The sequence below is a fragment of the Oreochromis niloticus genome, linkage group LG23 (genome assembly GCF_001858045.2).
Source record: "Oreochromis niloticus isolate F11D_XX linkage group LG23, O_niloticus_UMD_NMBU, whole genome shotgun sequence".
Lineage (NCBI taxonomy): Eukaryota > Metazoa > Chordata > Actinopteri > Cichliformes > Cichlidae > Oreochromis > Oreochromis niloticus.
The window spans coordinates 17,897,017-17,917,159 of record NC_031986.2 but is presented as its reverse complement, the minus strand read 5'-3'; the positions used below and the strand labels follow the sequence as shown (position 1 = coordinate 17,917,159).

At 38.8% G+C, this 20,143-nt stretch overlaps 1 protein-coding gene across 2 annotated transcripts in view; it reads right to left on the bottom strand.

Moving 5' to 3' along the window:
- The window catches only part of LOC100711658 (GTPase IMAP family member 8), a 47,763-nt gene that overhangs the window by 9,461 nt on the left and 18,159 nt on the right, over positions 1-20,143 (bottom strand). For both annotated transcript variants that reach the window (XM_025903198.1, XM_025903199.1), the window contains exons 3-5: positions 7,924-8,556; positions 6,143-7,333; positions 4,957-5,906 (exon numbers count right to left, since the gene is read on the bottom strand). In XM_025903198.1, the coding sequence (XP_025758983.1) occupies positions 4,957-5,906; positions 6,143-7,333; positions 7,924-8,556 (2,774 nt within the window). The remainder of the gene's footprint in view (positions 1-4,956; positions 5,907-6,142; positions 7,334-7,923; positions 8,557-20,143) is intronic.

The window sequence follows — 20,143 nt, the reverse complement described above, 5'->3', positions numbered from 1 at the left end:
AAGTAACGCGTTACAGTAACTACGTTATTATTGTGGTAACGAGCACAGTAACTAGTTATTATGCCAAAACCAGGAACGCGTTACTCGTTACTGGGATTTAGATAGGCTCGTTACTCGTTACTTCGTGTGGTGGATATCGCGGAGCTTCCACAGATTCAATAACATTAGCAAGTGGTGGAAGCCAGCAGGTGGATGAAGGAAAAGGGAGGCAAGAGGAGAGACCCGAAGCGGCCGCCGGTCCGCGTGTCAGGTGAACTGAACTTCAGGTAAGAAGTTATGACCTGCAGTCTATCTGGGTCAGATATAAACCAAGTTTAGGTGGAGTTTATTTTCGGTATGCTGACATTTTCGTACTGCGTGCTAGCTAGCATGACGGAGTTTCTATACAGCTGTGTGGGTGCTATGTTACTGATGTTGAACTTTATTTTGTTCATACGGTTAATTATTAGAGTTGCCAACCGTCCTGTAAAAAACAGAATCGTCTCGTATTCAGAGAAAATATTACGCGTTTCGTACTGAGGTGAAAAGGAACACAGTTTGTCCCGGACTTCAGCTACAATGAAAAAGACACAAAGCTGAAGCTGCACAGCTGCCTCTTCTTCTCTCATTCTCTCCCGTTTCTACTTCAATCACGAAACTGATCAATGATCAGCTGATCGGCTTTTCTCTCTTGTTTATTTATCGCCCACTTTGCGCCAGAAAGAGGAAACCAGCGGAGGTCGCGTTAAACAACAGCAGCACGTTTAAGCTTGATCAGCTGTTGTTAGAATTTATTTAATATTAATTTCTAGTATCAGCTGATGTTTGCTAGAGCCACAGCTGTAAAGCTGCTGGTCATGATATCGATTTGGTTATCTGGTGAGAGGGAAAGATGCAGATGAAACCAGGAGATGTCCTTACTGAATCATCAGAGCTGAACAGGTGATGTAGAAACAGGTTTACCTGTTAGGTGACATGAATGAGTTGAAGGGAAGTTATGAACTGTTTCTGAGAGACAAATAACACCAGCATCCTTTTCTACATAGCTGACAGCTGGTAACTGTGCAGGGGCGGGTCTAGCAAAGTGTTGCCAGGGGGCCAGGAAGGGCATTAACAGGGAAAGGGGGGCACAAGGAAATACTTTTCTTTATTATTCTCATTTAAAATGTCTTGCTTTTAAAAAAAATAATTATCTGAGTCTTACAACAAACAATTGATAGATTGATACATATATACCATCAGAACAGTGTACATCACTGTCACAACAGTGTTTGTTTTCATTCAAAGGCTTTATGATTTTTCCTATAATGGTGGGCCGGTCTCTAGTCAAAATGCCCGGGATGATTTTTTTGTCCCAGTCCAGCCCTGTATGCAGCTCATCTGCAGTCTGGTGTTACCTACATCTTCCTATTCAGAAGGCAGAATTTCCAAGTTCCGAGTACAATCAAAAGCACCACGACTGCAGTTTTTGTGTTGGATGTAAAAAGCAGGCTAGAATCATGGCGGCGGTCAACGACGGTCCAGGCGTGGGATTTCTCTCGTGGAAATGTGCACATTATTTTTTCCTTTCTGTTGGTAGGTGGCACAGTGCACTTGTGGCAAGTAAGCGAGCTAGAAGACTGGCAATCTTGCTGGGTATCCAGTTACGGAAGCAACACATTAACAAGAGAATTCTGAGTAAAACCAAAGTTACTTTCCCTAGTAACTAGTTACTCTGAAAGTAACGAGTAACTTGAAGTAACTGAGTTACTTTTTTAGAGAAGTAACTAGTAATGTAACTAAGTTACTAATTTAAAGTAACTTACCCAACACTGCTTATTTTTGGTTATGGAGCGGTTTGGTTTCGGAGACCCTTTTATTCAACTGATAAAAAATTTATATTATTTACCTTCAGCAAGAATAAAAATAAATGGGAGCTTAACTGGAGCAGTGGACTTGCAGAGAGGATGTCGGCAGGGATGTCCGCTTAGCCCAGCCTTGTTTGCTTTATTTATTGAACCAGTGGCGCAAGCTATTAGGGAGGATGAACAAATTAAAGGGATATGGATACGGAATATGGAATATAAAACGGGTTTATATGCAGATGATATTTTGCTGACCCTCACAGACCCAGAAAAAAGCTTACCTAAGTTATGGTCAAAGATGGAAATGTTTGGAGAACTTTCCGGATATAAAATAAACATTCAAAAACACAGGTGATCACATACAATTATGTACCCACAACAAAGATCAAAAGTATGTCTAAATTCAATTGGAATAATAAAATAATTACATATTTAGGTATTAAGATTCCCAAAACACTGACAGAAATCTATGAAATAAACTACTCACCAATTACAAGGGAATTGAAAGAAAACATTCAAAGGTGGAGCCTACTCCCACTTGATCTGTATAATAGGATTGACCTGATCAAAATGAATATACTTCCGCTACTGCTTTCCCTTTTTCAATCTATACCGGTACACATACCAGCCAAACAATTTGCGTTATGGAACAGAATGATTTCGGGATTTATATGGAAGGGCCGTAAACCAAGAGTTAGATATATAACATTGCAACTACCTAAGGAATGGGGTGGACTTTCCCTCCCAAACTTAGAAAGCTATTTTAAAGCAGCACAATTAAGATACTTAATTTATTGGTGTGATCCGTCGTACGAAGCAAAATGGAAATATTTAGATGTGGCACAATTAAAATTACCACTATAAACAATACTAGGAGATAAAAAATTATATTTAGAACAGAAAAATAATTTAAACTAATGGACTAAAACTCCTGTAAAGATATGGTTTGATGAATGTGAAAGTCTTAAATCAGGAGCTGGAATTAAACAACTCAGATGGGTCACACATGATAAGGAATTTATCCCTGCACAAATAGATAGACGTTATATAATTTAGTTAACAAAGTGGATCGGACCATTTTGCTCATTGTTAGGAAAAGAAGGATTACAAAGTTTTGAAAAATTAAGAGACACCTATGGTTTGGAAAACCAAGATTTTTTCAGATATCTCCAAGTCAGGTCCTATTTCAATAGCAATATAAAAACTACAGAAGAACATAGTGAAGGCCTAGTCCCCGTTATAAAAGAAGCTTATAAAGGTCAGATTAAAAATAAATTCATTGCTAAAGTTTATCGGAACTTACAATCACTTAAGGATCAATCAACCAATTATATTAAAATTAAATGGGAGACGGAGGCTAAAATCAACATATCAGAGGACAGTTGGTTAAATATATGTAGAACACAGATGGAAACTACTAGTTTAACACCCAAAATAAAATACAAACAAAAAGGTCAACTGTCAGATGGATACTGCTGGAGAAACTGTGGGGAAAACATGGCAGATCATTTTCATATATTTTGGAAATGCCCAATAATCCAACCATACTGGAGTGAAGTGGTCGAATCAGTTTACTTGGTGACTGGTCTCAAATTAAATTTGGATTTCTGTACTGTGTATTTGGGCGATATCCCATCATCAGCCTTCTTAAGGGACAAATATTTGATAAACATCCTGTTGGGAGCGGGCAAAAAAGCGCTTACCAGGAGGTGGCTGGAGAAAGAGCCCCCAACAAAGAAAGATTGGATAGGAATAATGGAGGAAATATATAGAATGGAAAAACTTACTTTTTATTTTAACCTCAAAATGGACCAATTTCGTAAAAAACTGGAGGAAGTGGGACAGATTTGTTGAAGGTGGTAATGTGGGATGATGGGTGGTGGGTTATATAACGAGAGCTTAACTAAGTATTTTCACGCAATACTGGAAGAAGGAAGGCCTGCTAAGGACGTGGTCACTGTTTTTTAGAAGGCAGCTCATAAAAGAGACGGAAATACCCTTCCGAATATCATCAGGGATGGACTGTAAGGTGCTGCGTGGACAGTAGCAAAAACATGACGATATGGGACCTGTAAAGAGGTGGAGGGGAACTCCCCCAGACTGGGCAGATCTGAGGGTTTCACTGTGCTATAATGTTATTGTGAGTGCGTATCATGTTTGTTTGTTTGGTTGGGGTTTTTTTGTTTTTTTGTTTGGGTGTTGTTGGTTTTTTTTTGCTGTTTTTGTTTTTTTTTTTCCATGTGGATGACTGTCATAATTACAAAACTTTAAAAGAAAAAAAAAAGAGAGACGTGACAGTTCAGCTACCAGCACTAAATCTCTCTCTGCTGGTATCAAGTCTTCATTGACATCTGTTAACAAGCACAAGCTTCCTTCAGGAGTGTTACAGCTTGTGAAAGTAGCAGGGTTGAAGATGCTTAACCCAACAGCTCCGCTGTGTGGATCATTTGGAGCATTGCCTGTAAATAACTACCAGACATTTACACATTTTAATTGTGAATCACAGGCTTTTCCTTTCCCTTTATGAACTGCAGTAGTATTATGTGCAAACACAATTCAGGTTCTGCCACTGACTCACTGCTGATTCATACTATATAATACAGGCTTTTTTTTTTCTTTTTCTTTTTTAAACATACGCAGTAAAGAAGCCTGCAAAGCTGTAAATATTTTCACAGATACCATGGAAACAAATACTAATACTGGTGTTGGAGGCACACTGCCAAACACATTTATGTGCTGTTAATAAAGCTTTAATGAAAAAAAAATAAATAAAAAATAATAATAATAAAAAATAAAATAAAAAAATAAAATCCTGCCTACGTCTTTCTTCCTCCTCTTCCCGTTTCCTGTTCTCTTTTTCTCTAATTTCCTGTTCTTTCTTTCTCTCTTCACGCTCCATTTCCATTTTTTCTTTCATCTCTCTGATTTTCAGTTCTTCCTCCTGCTGCATTTTTTCTTTCACTTTGTTCAGTCTTTCTTCCTCCTCCTTTCGCCGCTGTGCATCTTTTTGTTTTTGTTTCTCTGAGGCTTCTCTTCGTTCTTTCTCCCAGGCTTCTTGTTTTCTTCTTGTTTCTTCTCTGCTCTCTTCCAGTTTTTGGTCAATCCTTTTCTTTTCCTCTTTTTCTGACTGAATTTGTTTGTCCAACATTTCAAGTTGCATTTTAAAATCCTGCCTACGTCTTTCTTCCTCCTCTTCCCGTTTCCTGTTCTCTTTTTCTCTAATTTTCAGTTCTTTCTTTCTCTCCTCACGCTCCTTTTTGATATTTTCCTCCATCTCTTTCAGTTTCAGGTCTCTTTCCTGCTTTAATTTTTCCTTCTCTTCTTCCATTCTTGTTTTGATGGCCTTCTTTTCTTCCTCATGTTTTCTTCCCAGCTCCTCTCTCTCTCTCTTCATCTCTTCTTCCTTCTCCTTCAGGATTCTCTCCATCTCCTTCTTTATCGCTGCTTCAGCTTCTTGTAGCATCTCATTGGTGAAGTATTTTCCTCCATTTTCTTTCACCATGGTGTCAATCTTTGCTATCAGCTCACTGACTTGTTGGTGGTTCTCTTTATCTACATTATTGAACACATGGTATCTTCCTCCACAGTCAGAAAGTAACTTCTTGAATAAATCATCACAGTCCTGTTCAATATATTCTTCGATGGAGCGCTCATCACGTTCTAGTTCATCTCCTCTAGTTAGAAGAATGATGGTGAATTTTTCAGAGTTCTCTCCAAATCCTTCCTTGATGAGTTTTAATGTTGTCTTCTCTTCATCTGTGAATCTGCCAATCCTGAACACCAACAGAAAGACATGTGGTCCTGGAGCCAGGAGACTGACACATTTCACCATCTCCTCATGAACTTCTTCATTTGACAGAGTTGTGTCAAACAGACCAGGACCATCAACCACAGCAACAGGACGACCGTCCACTTCACTCTCTTCTTTCTGACAATGTTTGGTGACTGAGTGTTGACTTGACATGGCTTTAAACAGTTTTTTTCCTAGAATGGTGTTTCCTGTAGAGCTCTTTCCACTGCCAGTTTTTCCTATCAGGAAAATCCTGAGACACTCTGGGCTCTCCTGTTCTTCATCATTTACAGCTGTAACAGAGTTAAGACACACTTTTAAAATTTACCTTTGAATTGAAATTTGCATTAAAATTAATCATATGTATTAGTTAGTTGGTCATGAAAAAGGACTTTTATCAACCATTTACTGTATCAGTTTCTGTAGAAGACATTGTATGAAATACAACATCACTTGTTTCTAGTATAATGTGAAGATTACAGTCTAGAACATGCTTTGTAAAAAAAAAAAAAGATAAGAAATTACTTACTACTGTTTTTGCTCTTTTTCAGCTTTTCAAGTTCATCCCTTTGAACGTTGATCACTTTCTCTTTCTGTATGACCCTTTCAATTTGAGCATGTAAGAATGTTTTAGTTGTATAGGAGAATGGGTTGTCACTGGAGAATTTGATTTTTTCCACAGTGTCCAACATCTCTGGGATCTGCTGTTTGTCCTTGATGTTGAGAACAACAGATCTTCCTCCACAGCTCTCACAGAGCTCCTGGATGTTCTTGTCTTCCTTAACAAAGTTACCAACAGCTGGATCTGTAGGATCTGAGTCCACAGTGAACAGAATCATGGTGAAGTCATTGAATCGAGAGCTGTATGTGTTCTGGATGGTCTCTAACTCTCTCTTGTCTTCATCAGTGAGGGGGGCCACAGGTAGGACCAGGATGAAGGCATGGACACCCTCAGGATCACAGAGGGAGATACACCTGAGTGATTCCTCCATCACTGCCTCCTGAGGTTTTCCATACAAGGCAGGCAGCTCCACCAGGGAAACCAAACGTCCACACACCTCCCCCTGATGTTTAACACACTCTGATGAGTTGGAGACGGAATAAAGCTCGGTCTGACCTAAAATGACCTTGGCTGCTGAAGTCTTCTCTGCTGCTCTCCTCCCACACAGAACCAGGTTTACAGATGGTTTGATTTTTTCAGGCTCATGTGAGTGGGGGTGGGCATTGTATTCATCTGCAGTTTTCTGAATCTTCTCCATTAATGATTCATAATTATCTTCAGACATGTTGTAGTACCTTTCCCCACATTCTCTGACGAGTTCTTTCAGAGACACTCTAATTTGATCCTGACGGGTGATGATGACGATTGTGTGTTTAAAGGCATTGCGACCAAACAAACTCAAGATGAACTTCAGAGTTTTTCTGTTCTGCTCAGTGCATTTTGAGGGTTTCACCAAGAACAGCAGCGTATTTGGTCCAGGATGACAGAGATTTACACACCTCTTCACTTCTCTTCTCATGTCATCCTCAGACAGACTGAACAAGTTTGGAGTTTTCACTACTGTTAATTGATTTTCTCTCCACTCTCCACAGGACGCTACAGAGTGCATTATGGGTGATTGTTTCTGGAAGTAAAAGCCTTGGTGCCCAATGATAAAGTTACCAAGCTTTGTCTTCTTATCCTCACTTTTGCCCAACAGCACAATCCTGAATGCAGACACTATGATAGAACAGAGAGAGGATTCAATAACAGAAACATAAAACAGGCTGAAATCACAACACATTTTGAGGAGAACTCATCTGGGCACTCAGACAATTTGTAATGCTATTCATCTGGTCATTTGGTCAAAAGTATCTTTCCAACTCAGATTAAGATTAAAATCCAGTTACCTACCCAGTCAGTAAAATGTATTCATGTACAACTTTATATGGAAATAGTGTTTTCTCCATTCAAAGAGTGTGCAAATTACTGTAATTATTTTTAATGAACAAATTCAGATTTTTTCAAGTAATTGTGGCATTGTATATTGAAATCTAGATTAAAAGTTTTAATCAATTGAATTTGAATTTAAATTTGCTGAAATTGTTTGGTTCTGAAGAATTGTGGAATGTTTAAGGTTAGAACTAAGGAAGATAAATGTCTTTGAAATCTTCAACTAAAGGACTTTCTCTGACATACTTTTGGACAAGGATTTTTTGAGACGGTGAGATTTGAGTGAGCCTATTAAAAATATAAAATTACTATGTAAATTACTGTTTTATGTATATTGTATGCATATTAATCTTGACAGACCTGATTTCTCCTCTTACCTGTAGCTTTAACAGCATCAGTGATTTGAGTTTTTGTCTCCTTTTGTTTTGTTTTTTGATCTTCTACTAATGTTTGTGTTGTTTCCTCTAAAGCTTTATAGCTCACATGCTCTCCATTGTTGTCCTTCATAATTTCTCCCAAATGTGTTAACAGCTCTGGAAGTTCAATGTTGTTCATCTTCAAGTATCTGAATTTACATGTTTTGATCATCTCATTTAATGCTGGACTTTTCATGAAATCTTCCACAGAACCAGAGTTCTCCTCTCTTGGTGCTGAGATCAGTATCAGCGAATGATCAAATGATCGATCACTGTAACCTTGAAGGACTCTGCAGAGTCTCAGTTTGTGTTCTTCTGTAAAGTTTCCAGGCTGCACAAGCAGTAGGAACACATGAGGTCCAGGAGAAGAGAGTTTTGCACAGTCTTTTATAAACTCTGTCAGATCATGCTGGGAGGTGTTAAGAGGAGGCAGAAAGGGGGTGTAGATGACAACTAATTCTTTGTTCTTCAGTGTCCTACTATTTTTCACAACATGTTTAGGTTGACTGTTCAGCTCAGTCAGCTCTAGGAAATTTCCCACTTGCTTTTTCTCAGTCCATCTGCTCCCCAGCAGAACAACCCTCAGCTCAGACACTGTGGAAAACATATTTAGAAGTAAGTAATTGTATATACACCTGCATTGACTGAGTTTTAGATTCAGTGCTGTTTAAATTAGGTTTTAGTTTCTTACACCAACTAAATCCTGTAAACGTACATATTTTAAAGAGCAGAATGAAAAAGATCAGTTTAACTCGCTGTTTTTTGGCAAGAAAGCAAAACTGCTATGTTGGAGACTGATCACCTTTCATTAGTGTGGATGCTGATTAAACATCCACAGTATTGTTCTTCTATTGTTCTTCTACTTTTCATATTCCGTACGTTTTTCGGCATCTATCTCCTTCAACACCGTTCAACTTAGAAAAACCATTCAACCACCGTTAGATTCCCCTTCTTTTGGACATGTGTGCTTGTATTTTTCTTATTTTTAAATTTTATACTTTTTAAATTATTCAACTTTATTCAACAAAAATATACCATGTATTTCAATGGGAGAATCTTCAAATTCCCATTCAATTTACTCATCTTTCAACTCTATCTACTTCCACATATGTTGACGTAGAGCCACCATTTAAACTTTAAAATAAAGCCAAAACTATTCGGCTGATATTGATCTTTTTAATATCATTTCTACTTTTTCATCAGCTCCAGTTTAAGTTTCATGCTTTTTTCCACCCGTTTCAAAGTTTATAATATGTGTGTATGGGACAGAATGTTGGAGGTTAGAGTTAGAGATGGACCGATCCGATATTACCTATCGGTGTCGGTCCGATACTGACATGAATTACTGAATCGGATATCGGAGAGAAATAAAAAATGTAATCCGATCCTTTAAATATCAAAAAAGCACTTCACAAAACTTGCGACACGGCGTAACTCGGCTCATAACCGTAGCACGTCGGAGCAGTATGCGTCACGTGATAGAGCGGCTATGTGTATTTGTAGCCTCGCTACAAAAAAAACAGCATTTCATCTCCGAGGAAGTTATCCCAGAGAGAAGAAAAGCAAGTGTGTAAGTTCATCTCTGAATGTTTGTAAAGCATTCCAGCGTTAAGCTTAACAACCGATATATGGAGCGAGTGCCTCTCATTCTCTCTCCCTCCCTCTCCTGCTGCTACTTCAATCATGAAACTGCTTAATGATCAGCTGATCGGCTTTTCTGTCGCGAGTCCATCTCTCTTGTTTGTTTTTGACCCACTTTGCACCAGTAAGAGTAAAAAGTGGTATCGTGCCATCTCTAGTTAGAGTGAGACAGCTCAACTGCCAAAGTGGTAGGAGGGGGAAAATGTCCCTTAAAATCTTCTCTTTAAACTGCTGCTGTGTCCACAGCGTTTGGTCTACAGCCATCATTTTACACTCACAACGTAGCCATCACTGTCCTCTTTCATCTAATGTTATTAGTATTGTAATAGATGTTATGGTTCTTTCATAAATGCCACCAATGCACAGTCTCCTCCCTGCAACTCTTCCATAGAGTCCAGTGTTAAAATGGCTCCTAAAAGTACAGGCTGTCTTTACGCTGTCACCACGTCCATATAATAAACTCCACAGGCATGAAAACTGTGAATACTGTAGACATTGCTGGTGGTCACAGTGAAATACTTTTGTCAATACAACATGTAGTTTTTTCTTGGCAAGCATTTGTTTCAAGGTCACTTTTCTCTTTATTTAAAGCGGCAGAAGAAAGGCGCATATCTGTGTGTGTGTGTGTGTGTGTGTGTGTGTGTGTGTGTGTGTTGCACTGGTTGGAGTTGCTATAGCAATCAGGCTCACACCTTCCTGCTTATTGAGCTCTGTCTGTCACTCTGCCAAGATTAATCTTAAAAAATTATGTTTCAACTGCTGCTATGTGCACAGTTTCTGCTCCACAGCCATCATTTTACCCTCAAAACATAGCCATCATCATTGTTCCTTTCCAACAGAGTGTCTTTCAAAGCTCAGAGTAAGTAAACTTTTGGAACTGTCTAGATCCAAGTGAAGGGAGCAGCTTCTAACTGACCCATAGAGACACTTTGTATTATTAGTCAGGAGTTTGTCTCAGCAGGTATGTCCCCACTTTTTAAATTGCTCCTGTGGGCCCATTTTTGACAGCAGGAACACAAAGAACACACTGTTGTGCAGAACAAGTCCTCGGAATAATCAAGGTTTGAACATGATTTCGATAGGAGTTAGGGTCTTGGATTTAGAAGCAGTTTTTTTAACAGGTGCATCAAGGCAGATTTGACATGGTTTTGCCCCTGAGTAATAGTATGTCAGTAGTTTGTGCAGGCCAACTGGATCGAGCATTCTGATTGGCCGATGAAATTCAGGCATCCGTTCCATTGGTGGTTTTCTCTTTTGTGCACAGATGGTTCAGATCTGGGCATTTGGAGTAAGTTAATGACTTTTAGAATCATCTTTTCTGACTGGATGATTAAAACTTACAGCATTTACCTGTCTGTAATGAATTCTCTCACATTTTAGTGATTTGGTAATTAAAAGAATATAAACTTTTAATATTCATTCAGATGTTTTGTAAATCTAAATTTTCTTTTGTCATTACTCAGCTTTTGTACATTTTAAGGATGTCCAGCTACTTTCCAACCTTTTCTGTACGAACTGTGTGATTTCAACAGCTCTACAATTTAGCCTTCAGGTGAATGATTGGCCTATTTCAGCTCATTCAACATTTTTAACTTAACATTCAACAATTATTTCATTTCAGCTCAGAACATTCAGCTATCAGCATTCACACTGCAGTTTCTTCAGAAAATGCATTTTCTAGTTGAATATAATATTGGTGAAATTTAACATTCATTAACTCACATGAAATCTGCAATTTTCTAATGTATCAGATTTACCTAGTTAAATCATAAATCAAAAGCCTTCCAATGAATCCTCCTGCAAAGGTTGTAACTGTTATGCTTTGTTCTTGTTCATGGTAAGTTTTGGTTTTGAGCGTACTGATATTTTCCTGCCTATTTATATCAGAAAATTTTGACTAAGTAACAAAAAGACCTTTTGGTACAACAGAGAATATCCACCCTCTTCCACCAGGTTAAGAGGACGAATTTACAATTCATCAGTCCATCAGCACAGAGAAACAGACAACCATAAATTCTCACATTCATACCTATGGCCAATTTTATAACTGCATCCATGTCAATGAATCACGAAAGTAGACTGGAGTACCCCAACGATAACCAAAGATAAAAGGAAGCACAGACAGCACATCCAAACACCACACAGAAAAGTGCCAGTCTGGATTCAAACTGAGGACCAGTGGCGCAGCAATCATGGTCCTCCGGTCTACCTGTGCATCTCTGCCATTTCTCTCTGCCTCTCTTTACTTTGGTTACTCTCTCTCATTCCCTCTCTCTGTATGAAAGTGTAGTGTTTCTGTGTGTGTTTCTGTTAACCACACCTTACCTTGCAGGGGTGGGATCCTTTCAGGACCTCCGCCCTTTTCATGGGCACACCTGAAACAATCACCTATTTGTCATCTGCTGATCAGCTAGCTACTACTTGAGTTGGGAATAAAACTTGAGTCTTTGCCTGAGTGATGTGCAGGCTGTGTTATTGAAACCATTGCCAATCTGTAAGTCTGCTTTCCCGTTGTCACCTCAAAAATTACTAACTTGTCATCTCCTTTGTACAGAAGCCCCAGCATTTCCCTGCAAGAGTGATTTGTGTGTGTGAGAGACAGCTGTGGAGAAGATTCTGTTCCTGTGTTGAATTTTTGGAAAATGGAAAGTTACTATGCTCTTACGCTTAACTCTATTAAGTTCAGTTTTATTTATATAGCGCCAAATCACAACAACAGTCACCTCAAGGTGATTTATATTGTAAGGTAGACCCTACAATAATACATACAGAGAAAAACCCAACAATCATATGACCGCCCTATGAGCAAGTACTTTGGCGACAGTGGGAAGGAATTGGATTATGTCTTCCAAATCCAAACTGGAAGCTGGTTCCATAGAAGAGTGGCCTGAAACCTGAAGTCTCTCCCTCCCATTATACTTTTAAATACTCTACGAACAACAAGTAAGCCTGTGAGAGCCAAGTGCTCAAATGGGGTGATATGGTACTATGACTACCGGACAAACATGTCGGTGGATGATGCAGTGAACATGGGACTGCATTAGATCCTGCAACATCTCGGGAACTTATGCCAGGGTCTGGTTTGTGGACTTTAGTTCGGCTTTTAATACCATTCTCCTCCAAACTCTCACAGCTCAGCGTATCACAGGCTGCCTGTCAGTGGATCACCAGCTTCCTGACAGACAGGAAGCATCAAGTGAGGCTGGGGTAGATCACCTCTGAAACTCGGTCCTTCAGTATATGTGCCCCTCAAAGATGTGTCCTCTCACTACTATTGTTCTCCCTCTACACCAATAACTGCATCTCCAAGAACACGGCTGTTAAACTCCTGAAGTTTGCAGATGACACCGTAATTAGCCTCATTCAGGACGGTGATGAGTCTGCATATCAACAGGAAGTTGAGCGGCTGGTACTCTGATGCAGTCAGCACAATCTGGAGTTGAACACAGTCTCTACAGGAGTTAAGACTGTAGAGATGACAGTCTCTACAGTCTTATCTCCTGTAGAGGAGGAGTTAAGATTGTAGAGATGACAGTGGGCTTCAGGAGAAAGCCCTCAACACATTCCGAAAACACCTTCAGGGCAGAGTACAATAACCTCAGTATTGCCTCAATTTAGAAGCAGATAATTAAAAGGTCATCCAGGTCTTTATGTCTTTAATAAATTCCTGCAGTTTAACTAATTGGTGTGTGTTATCTGGCTTCGTGGACAGATAGAGTTGGGTGTCATCTGCATAGCAGTGAAAATGTATACTATGTTTCCTAATGATACTGCCTAAGGGAAGCATGTATAGTGTAAACAGAATTGGTCCTAGCACTGAACCCTGTGGAACACCATAATTAACCTTAGCATGTGAGGAGGACTCTCCATTTACATGAACAAATTGGAGTCTATTAGACAGATATGATACAAACCACTGCAGCGCAGTACCTGTAATATTATGGTCAACAATATCGAATGCTGCACTGAGGTCTACCAGAACAAGCACAGAGACGAGTCCACTGTCAGAGGCCAGAAGAAGATCATTTGGTACCTTCACTAAAGCTGTTTCTGTGCTGTGATGACCTCTGAAACCTGACTGCTGATGAGGCTCATTGCCCTGCCCCAGCTCCTGTCAGGATTGGCCTGGTGAACACCAGATGGCTGCTAAACAAATCTTTTATTCTGAAGGAGTTATTCACCTCCTGGAACCTGGACTTCATGGGTGTCACTGAGACTTGGCTTAACACTGGTGAGTCCAGTATTTTATCCCAACTTTTACCAGCGGGTTGTTCCTATTTTAACACACCAAGGACATCAGGGAGAGGAGGAGTTACAGCAGTTGTCTTTAAAAAGGATTTTAAATGTGTACAGCCTTCATCTTCCAGCTTTTTGAAATCAGTGTCTGTAACTCCATGCTCTTTGCTGTTATTTATTCTCCCCCTAAATACAATTAGAACTTCATAAATTACTTTTCAGAATTTCTAGCTAGGATTGTGCCCAACTATGAGCATGTTCTTATTGTGGGAGATTTGTATCTGCTGTCTGCTGACAAACCTCTGGTAAAGGATTCTTTAAGCCTTTTTGACTCTCTTAATCTGGTCCAGTCTGTATCTGGCCCAACACATGAACACGGATATAATGGAATTGTAAAGCGCTTTGGGTGCCTTGAAAAGCGCTATATAAATCCAATCCATTATTAATCGAGCAAGAGCTGAATAACGTGACTGAAAAAAAATCGCACAGTGTATGCCCAGCTTTAGGTGTACTGGACCGCAGTGTCGGCATTTTTTTCCCTGTTGGCCATGCTTCTTGTTGTGGTCATCTGTTGTCTTCCGGTATTTTCTCCGCAAGCGACCTTTCCTTGACCAGTGAAATGAGCGGTAATCTGAACGGTCATACTTGAATTGTCATAAGTGTGCTGTCAGCTCATTGATCACAAAGCAGGAGAGGGGCTGGGAATTATGTTTTCAAACAAAGCGATAATTCCATTAACATTTATAGACTACTTTTGATTCTCACTGTATTACGGGACAAAGTGCGTCCCTTATTAGCTCAATACGGGACGTGTACTTTTGTTTCTAAATACGCGACGATTCCGTTTTTAAGGGACGGTTGGCAACCCTATCTACTGCACATTAAATTGGGCCCGCGTGGTGTTAAACCTGTACGCCAACCTTTCCTACACTGTACACCCAAACGCTCAGAGTACTTAAATACGTTTAAGTAATGTAAACTTAGGGCAGCACGGTGGCACGGTGGTTACCACTGTTGCCGCACAGCAAGAAGGTCCTGTCCTTGTCTGTCCCTGTGTGTTGGCCCTGCGACAGACTGGCGACCTGTCCAGGGTGTACCCCGCCTCTCGCCCTATGACAGCTGGGATAGGCTCCAGCGCTCCCCGCGACCCTGAAAAGGATAAGCGGAAGCGAATGGATGGATGGATAATGTAAACTTAATTTATTTTATACATTCCTAGGTCAAATAGTTCATCTAAAAATTTTTTTCCCATTTTACTTAGCTGATGATTAAAATTTATTGAGCTTTTTTGCACATTAAGTACCTGCTAATTAAAAAACACAATTTAATTTTACTAATTTATTTATTTAGAAGGTTTTGATTCCTTCGATCAATTTAACCCCAAACATAACCGGGAATACAAATACTAAACTTAAAACAACAACTAGAAAAATTTGCATTTCCTGCGAAAATGCAGTGTGGATGCTGGAACGCTGAAGCTGTCAGCTGAAACTAGCTGAAAAAGCTGAAAAGTTGCAGAAATTGTAAAAACTTTGCAGAAGCAAAGGAACGTTGCTAAAATGTAGTAACTTAGCAGAACTGCAATATCTTAGAGGAAACATAATACTTGGCAGAAATACAATAGCATAGCAGAACTTAGCAGAAATATTGTAACTTACCAGAAACACGATAACTTCCCAAAAATACAAGAATTTCGGAGAAATAGTATAAGATAACAGAAAGAATATATTTAGCCAAACATTCTTAAACATTACAGAAATACTACTCTATAGCAGAAATGATATATTTAGAAAGAAAAATATAATATAGTAGAAATACTATGATTTAGCAGAAATCCTACAATATAGCTCAATAACAATGATTTAGAACAGATACTATGATTGAGCAGAATAGTAATAACTTAAGTGAAAATATTGGAAAGGTAAAATGACAAGCTGAATAAAAAGGAACATGGTTAAGTTTGCTCAAAACTAATTTTTGTTCACCTGTGAAAAAATAAAATAAAAATACATTTAGAAATACAAATAAGAACAGCCAACAGATACACACAAAATTAAATATGGATACACAAATCAACAAATACACACAAAATCAAATATGGATACACAAATGTACAGAGAGAGACACACACACAGGGTCTATGCCAGTCAACCAGTCTGAATATATTATATTTTTATCCAACAATGAGATGCTGCCCTAAAAAGGGCTTTGTGTGTCTTTCTTTCTCTCTCTCTCTCTCTCTCTCTCTCTCTCTCACACACACACACACACACACACACACACACTCAAACACTCACACCCACACTCAGGCTCACACACACACGCGCCCGCACACACACACATAGCATCAGCAAGTGAACAGGGGCTGTTAACAGCATGTTTCTAGGTCAGTCAAACAGCTGTGAGATTCTCAATTTGAATCCACCAATCAGAGGGGCTGTGTGCTTTTTCCTGCCAAAACTGGTGCACCAAGTGCAGGCTTTTACAGCACAGAGAGAGACAGGATTTTTGCAGTCTATTTCTCATAGTGAGGACTCCCCTCAAACAAACAGCCATAAATTCCTAACCGTAGGGGCTAAAACAGTCATTCTTAGACCGTTGTGTTCAGAAGACATGGGAGAATCTTGAAATGTTGACCATTTAAAATAAAAATATGAAATATCATAGATATATGACATAGATGATTGGTTGTCTTAGAAGCCATGATTGCCCCAATATGCAAATTTGAATGTGCAAGGCCTAAGATATGATTGGCTGGCTGGGAAGCCATGAAGGCAACAATATGCAAATTTGAATGTGCAAGCCCTCGGATATGATTGGTTGTCTTAGAAGCCATATAAAAAGCAGTAAAACTGTACTATGATTTGGTAGAAAAACTATAATTAATCAAAAATACTATATTTGGCAGAAATACTATTTTGTAGCAGAAACACTATATTTAGCACAAATCTGATGAAATAGAAGAAATAGTATGATTTAGCAGAAATGCTGTATTTAGCAGAAATACTGGAAAGCAGCAGAAATGCTATGACTTAGCACAATAGTAATAACCTAAATAGAAAAATTGGAAAAGAAAAATGGACAGCTGAAAAAATCCCGAACATGCTAAGGGTCCCTCAAATGTAATTGTTAAATGAAAAAAAAAAAACAGCAAAAAAAAGTATAACAGTCACACAACCACAAATATGTACACATATGGTAACACACATGCACAGACAGACACACACAGGATCAAATTCAGTCAACCAGTCTAAATATATTGAATTTAAAACACACACACACACACACACACACACACACAAGATCCAATTCAGTCAACCAGTCTAAATATATTGAATTTAAAACACACACACACACACACACACACACACACACACAAGATCCAATTCAGTCAACCAGTCTAAATATATTGAATTTAAAACACACACACACACACACACACACACACACAAGATCTAATTCAGTCAACCAGTCTAAATATATTGATTTTGAATCTTACAATGAGATCATCCCATAAAAAGGCTTTCTCTCTCTCTCTCTCTCTCTCTCTCTCTCTCTCCCTCTCTCTGTCACACACACACACACACACACACACACACACACACACACACACACAGGGAGAGAGAAGTAAGTTTCTAGCTCAGTCAAGCAGCCTGGGAGCTGCTGAATTTGAATCCACCAATCAGAGAGCCTGTGCACTTTTTCCCGCCAAAACAGGTGCACGCAGCACAGAGAGACACAGGATTTCTGCAGTGTATTTCTCATAGTGAGGATTCCTCTCAAACAAATGGCCATAATTTCCTAACCGTAGGGGCTAGAACGGTCATTCTTACACCGTTTTGTTCAGAAGCGATGGGGGAATCTTCAGGAGTTAACAATTTATCATTAAAATATGAATTATTAAAGATATTTGACTTGTAATGCACCATAACTGAGTAGAGGCGAAGCAAAAACTGCCTTGACCTGCCCTCAAACAACGCTTTCTAACTCTAAATCTATTTGGAGTATCGATATAATTCTTTCACCGTAAGAGACAGCAGGCTTTGGGGAACAGTCATGGAAATTTTCAGGTCTTTGTGGAAATCTATCAAAAAGATATGACGAGAGAAAGAAGTGGTTCATTTCCAGAGTTTGAAATCTGAAGAAATCTGAGCGAAGGACGAATTTCCTACCCTCAAACAAGTCTAACTCATTTCAGAACGGTAATAGGTGAGAAAGAAATTCTTGAATTGTGAGCGTCAGGAGTGTCTGAAGATATACTGGGACAAGCCATATGTCTTAACTTTGCTTCGTTAAGGAGATATGGCGATTCGAAAATGCCTCTCATTACAGAAATCCAGCGGTGATTTTGAACAAACTCTCCATTGACTTTCTATGGAGAGTTTTCAGACTTTGTGTTGGTCTGAGGAGATTTGCCAAAATTCTATAAATCCCACAACAATGATAGTGACATTTTCGGAAAGCCAGCAAAAATACCTACGTTTTGATGTATAATTTGTGGAAGTTGAGTGACAATTGAGCAAGTAGCAAGAAGTTGTTCGGACATGAAGAGAAGACTGCAAAACCTTCAGTGGCACACTGGAAGCCAAGTGCATAGCAACCATAACAACGCATGTATTTTGTGAAAAATCACAATTTTGCAACTGAAAACTTTAAGAGGCATAAAAGTAAAATGGTAAAAGATTTGAAAAAGCTGATTTATTCCTGAATAGCCCAATAATTTGTGAACATTTTAAAATTTGAATGGTTGTTCTACGTGAAAGTAGGAAAAAGTAGTTAAGTTTCAAAAACAAGCAAATTTTAGCAGAATTGTAGAAGTTTCCCATTCATTTCAATGGGACAATTTAAGCTTAATATTTTAAAAAGTATAATAGTATAAAATACCAAAAGACATAGCCATCATTAGCAGAAATAGCAGAATAGTTTAAAATTTGAACGGTGAAAATCGGCTGAAAATTGTGGAAGTAGATCCACGGCGAAAAGTGTACGGAAGTCCCAAGAGGAACTCAATAGTGTGGATGCTTAAAGCATCCACACAATAACCTCAACTAGCAAACAGACAGAACACACAGCAAGATGAGGGTAGACTCGACACGGAAACACAGAGGGAGCAATCAGGGAATGGGTAACAGAAGGGAAACACAGCTGGGGCAAATCAGGCCTAATGAGACAAAGGAAGCAAAACCAGACGCATTTACATGAGACACAGACTTTTAAAGTAAAACAGGAAACATAACACAGAGACGTGAACTTGACAAGGGGATACAGCTGACAGGGGAGACAGAGCAACTAGAGAACACAGAGACATAAACCATAAGACAGAACTCTAACAAAGAAACCAAAGACTAGAAATGATAAATAATATAATAAACTCAAAACCCTGGGTCAACGACCCAGGCATCCTAACAATAATAGCTGTATTGATTCAGATTCTGAGAAAAGACAATAGAGTAAAAGTAAAATGTCCCTGTTGTTATCAGTTGCTTACCGGTTCTTGCATTAACATTATGCACAACATTTAAGAAATTGTTGTTGTTGTTGTTGTTGTTGTTTTTGTTTGTTCCCATTTTTTTCCTTTTTTGTTGTATTTTTTTCCTATTTTTAAACATTACATAAGCATTTTAAAGACAGTTTGGCTTAAAATAATTAATTTACTGCAATGAGTTTATTGGGGCATTTGAAAAAAAACTGCATTAACTACAAGCTTTAAAAACAGTCAACTGACTTTTTTATCTGGGTTGTTAATTTTTAAAAATTAAAAAAATATTATCTTCTTACAAAGACTAGCAAAGTAATTTTTTTTATTATATATGGAGTTCTGCCCATTTCTCTGCAGTTGTTTGATTGTGAAATCCCGCCTGTTTGAGCAGGTGGGGTTGAGAATTGTTGAAAGGCCAGAGACACCGGCTATAAGGTGGCTCTGCATTAATCGCTGTTGACATCCACTGCTGACTCCCACTGAAAATGCTACATCCAAATGAACAGAATCAACTTTTTGGGATTTACTTACCTGGACGATTGAGCATGCATCGAAACACTGTTGACTGTTAACAGCATTCCTTGCATCACAGTAAGTATTCTAATTTTTTTTTATCTGTCTCTTTTTTCCAAGCCATTTTAGTGAAGTGCGAGTAAAGCAAGACTAATTCAGTGTTACCATTAGCTAACAGCTAATAAGCTAACACAGCCATTTGATTACATTAGCTGACTGAGTCACTTCACTCACTTTGTTCTCACAATAGCAAAGATGCTGGCAGGTCATAACTTGGCGTACATTTGTATGGAAGAACAAATATCACTGTAT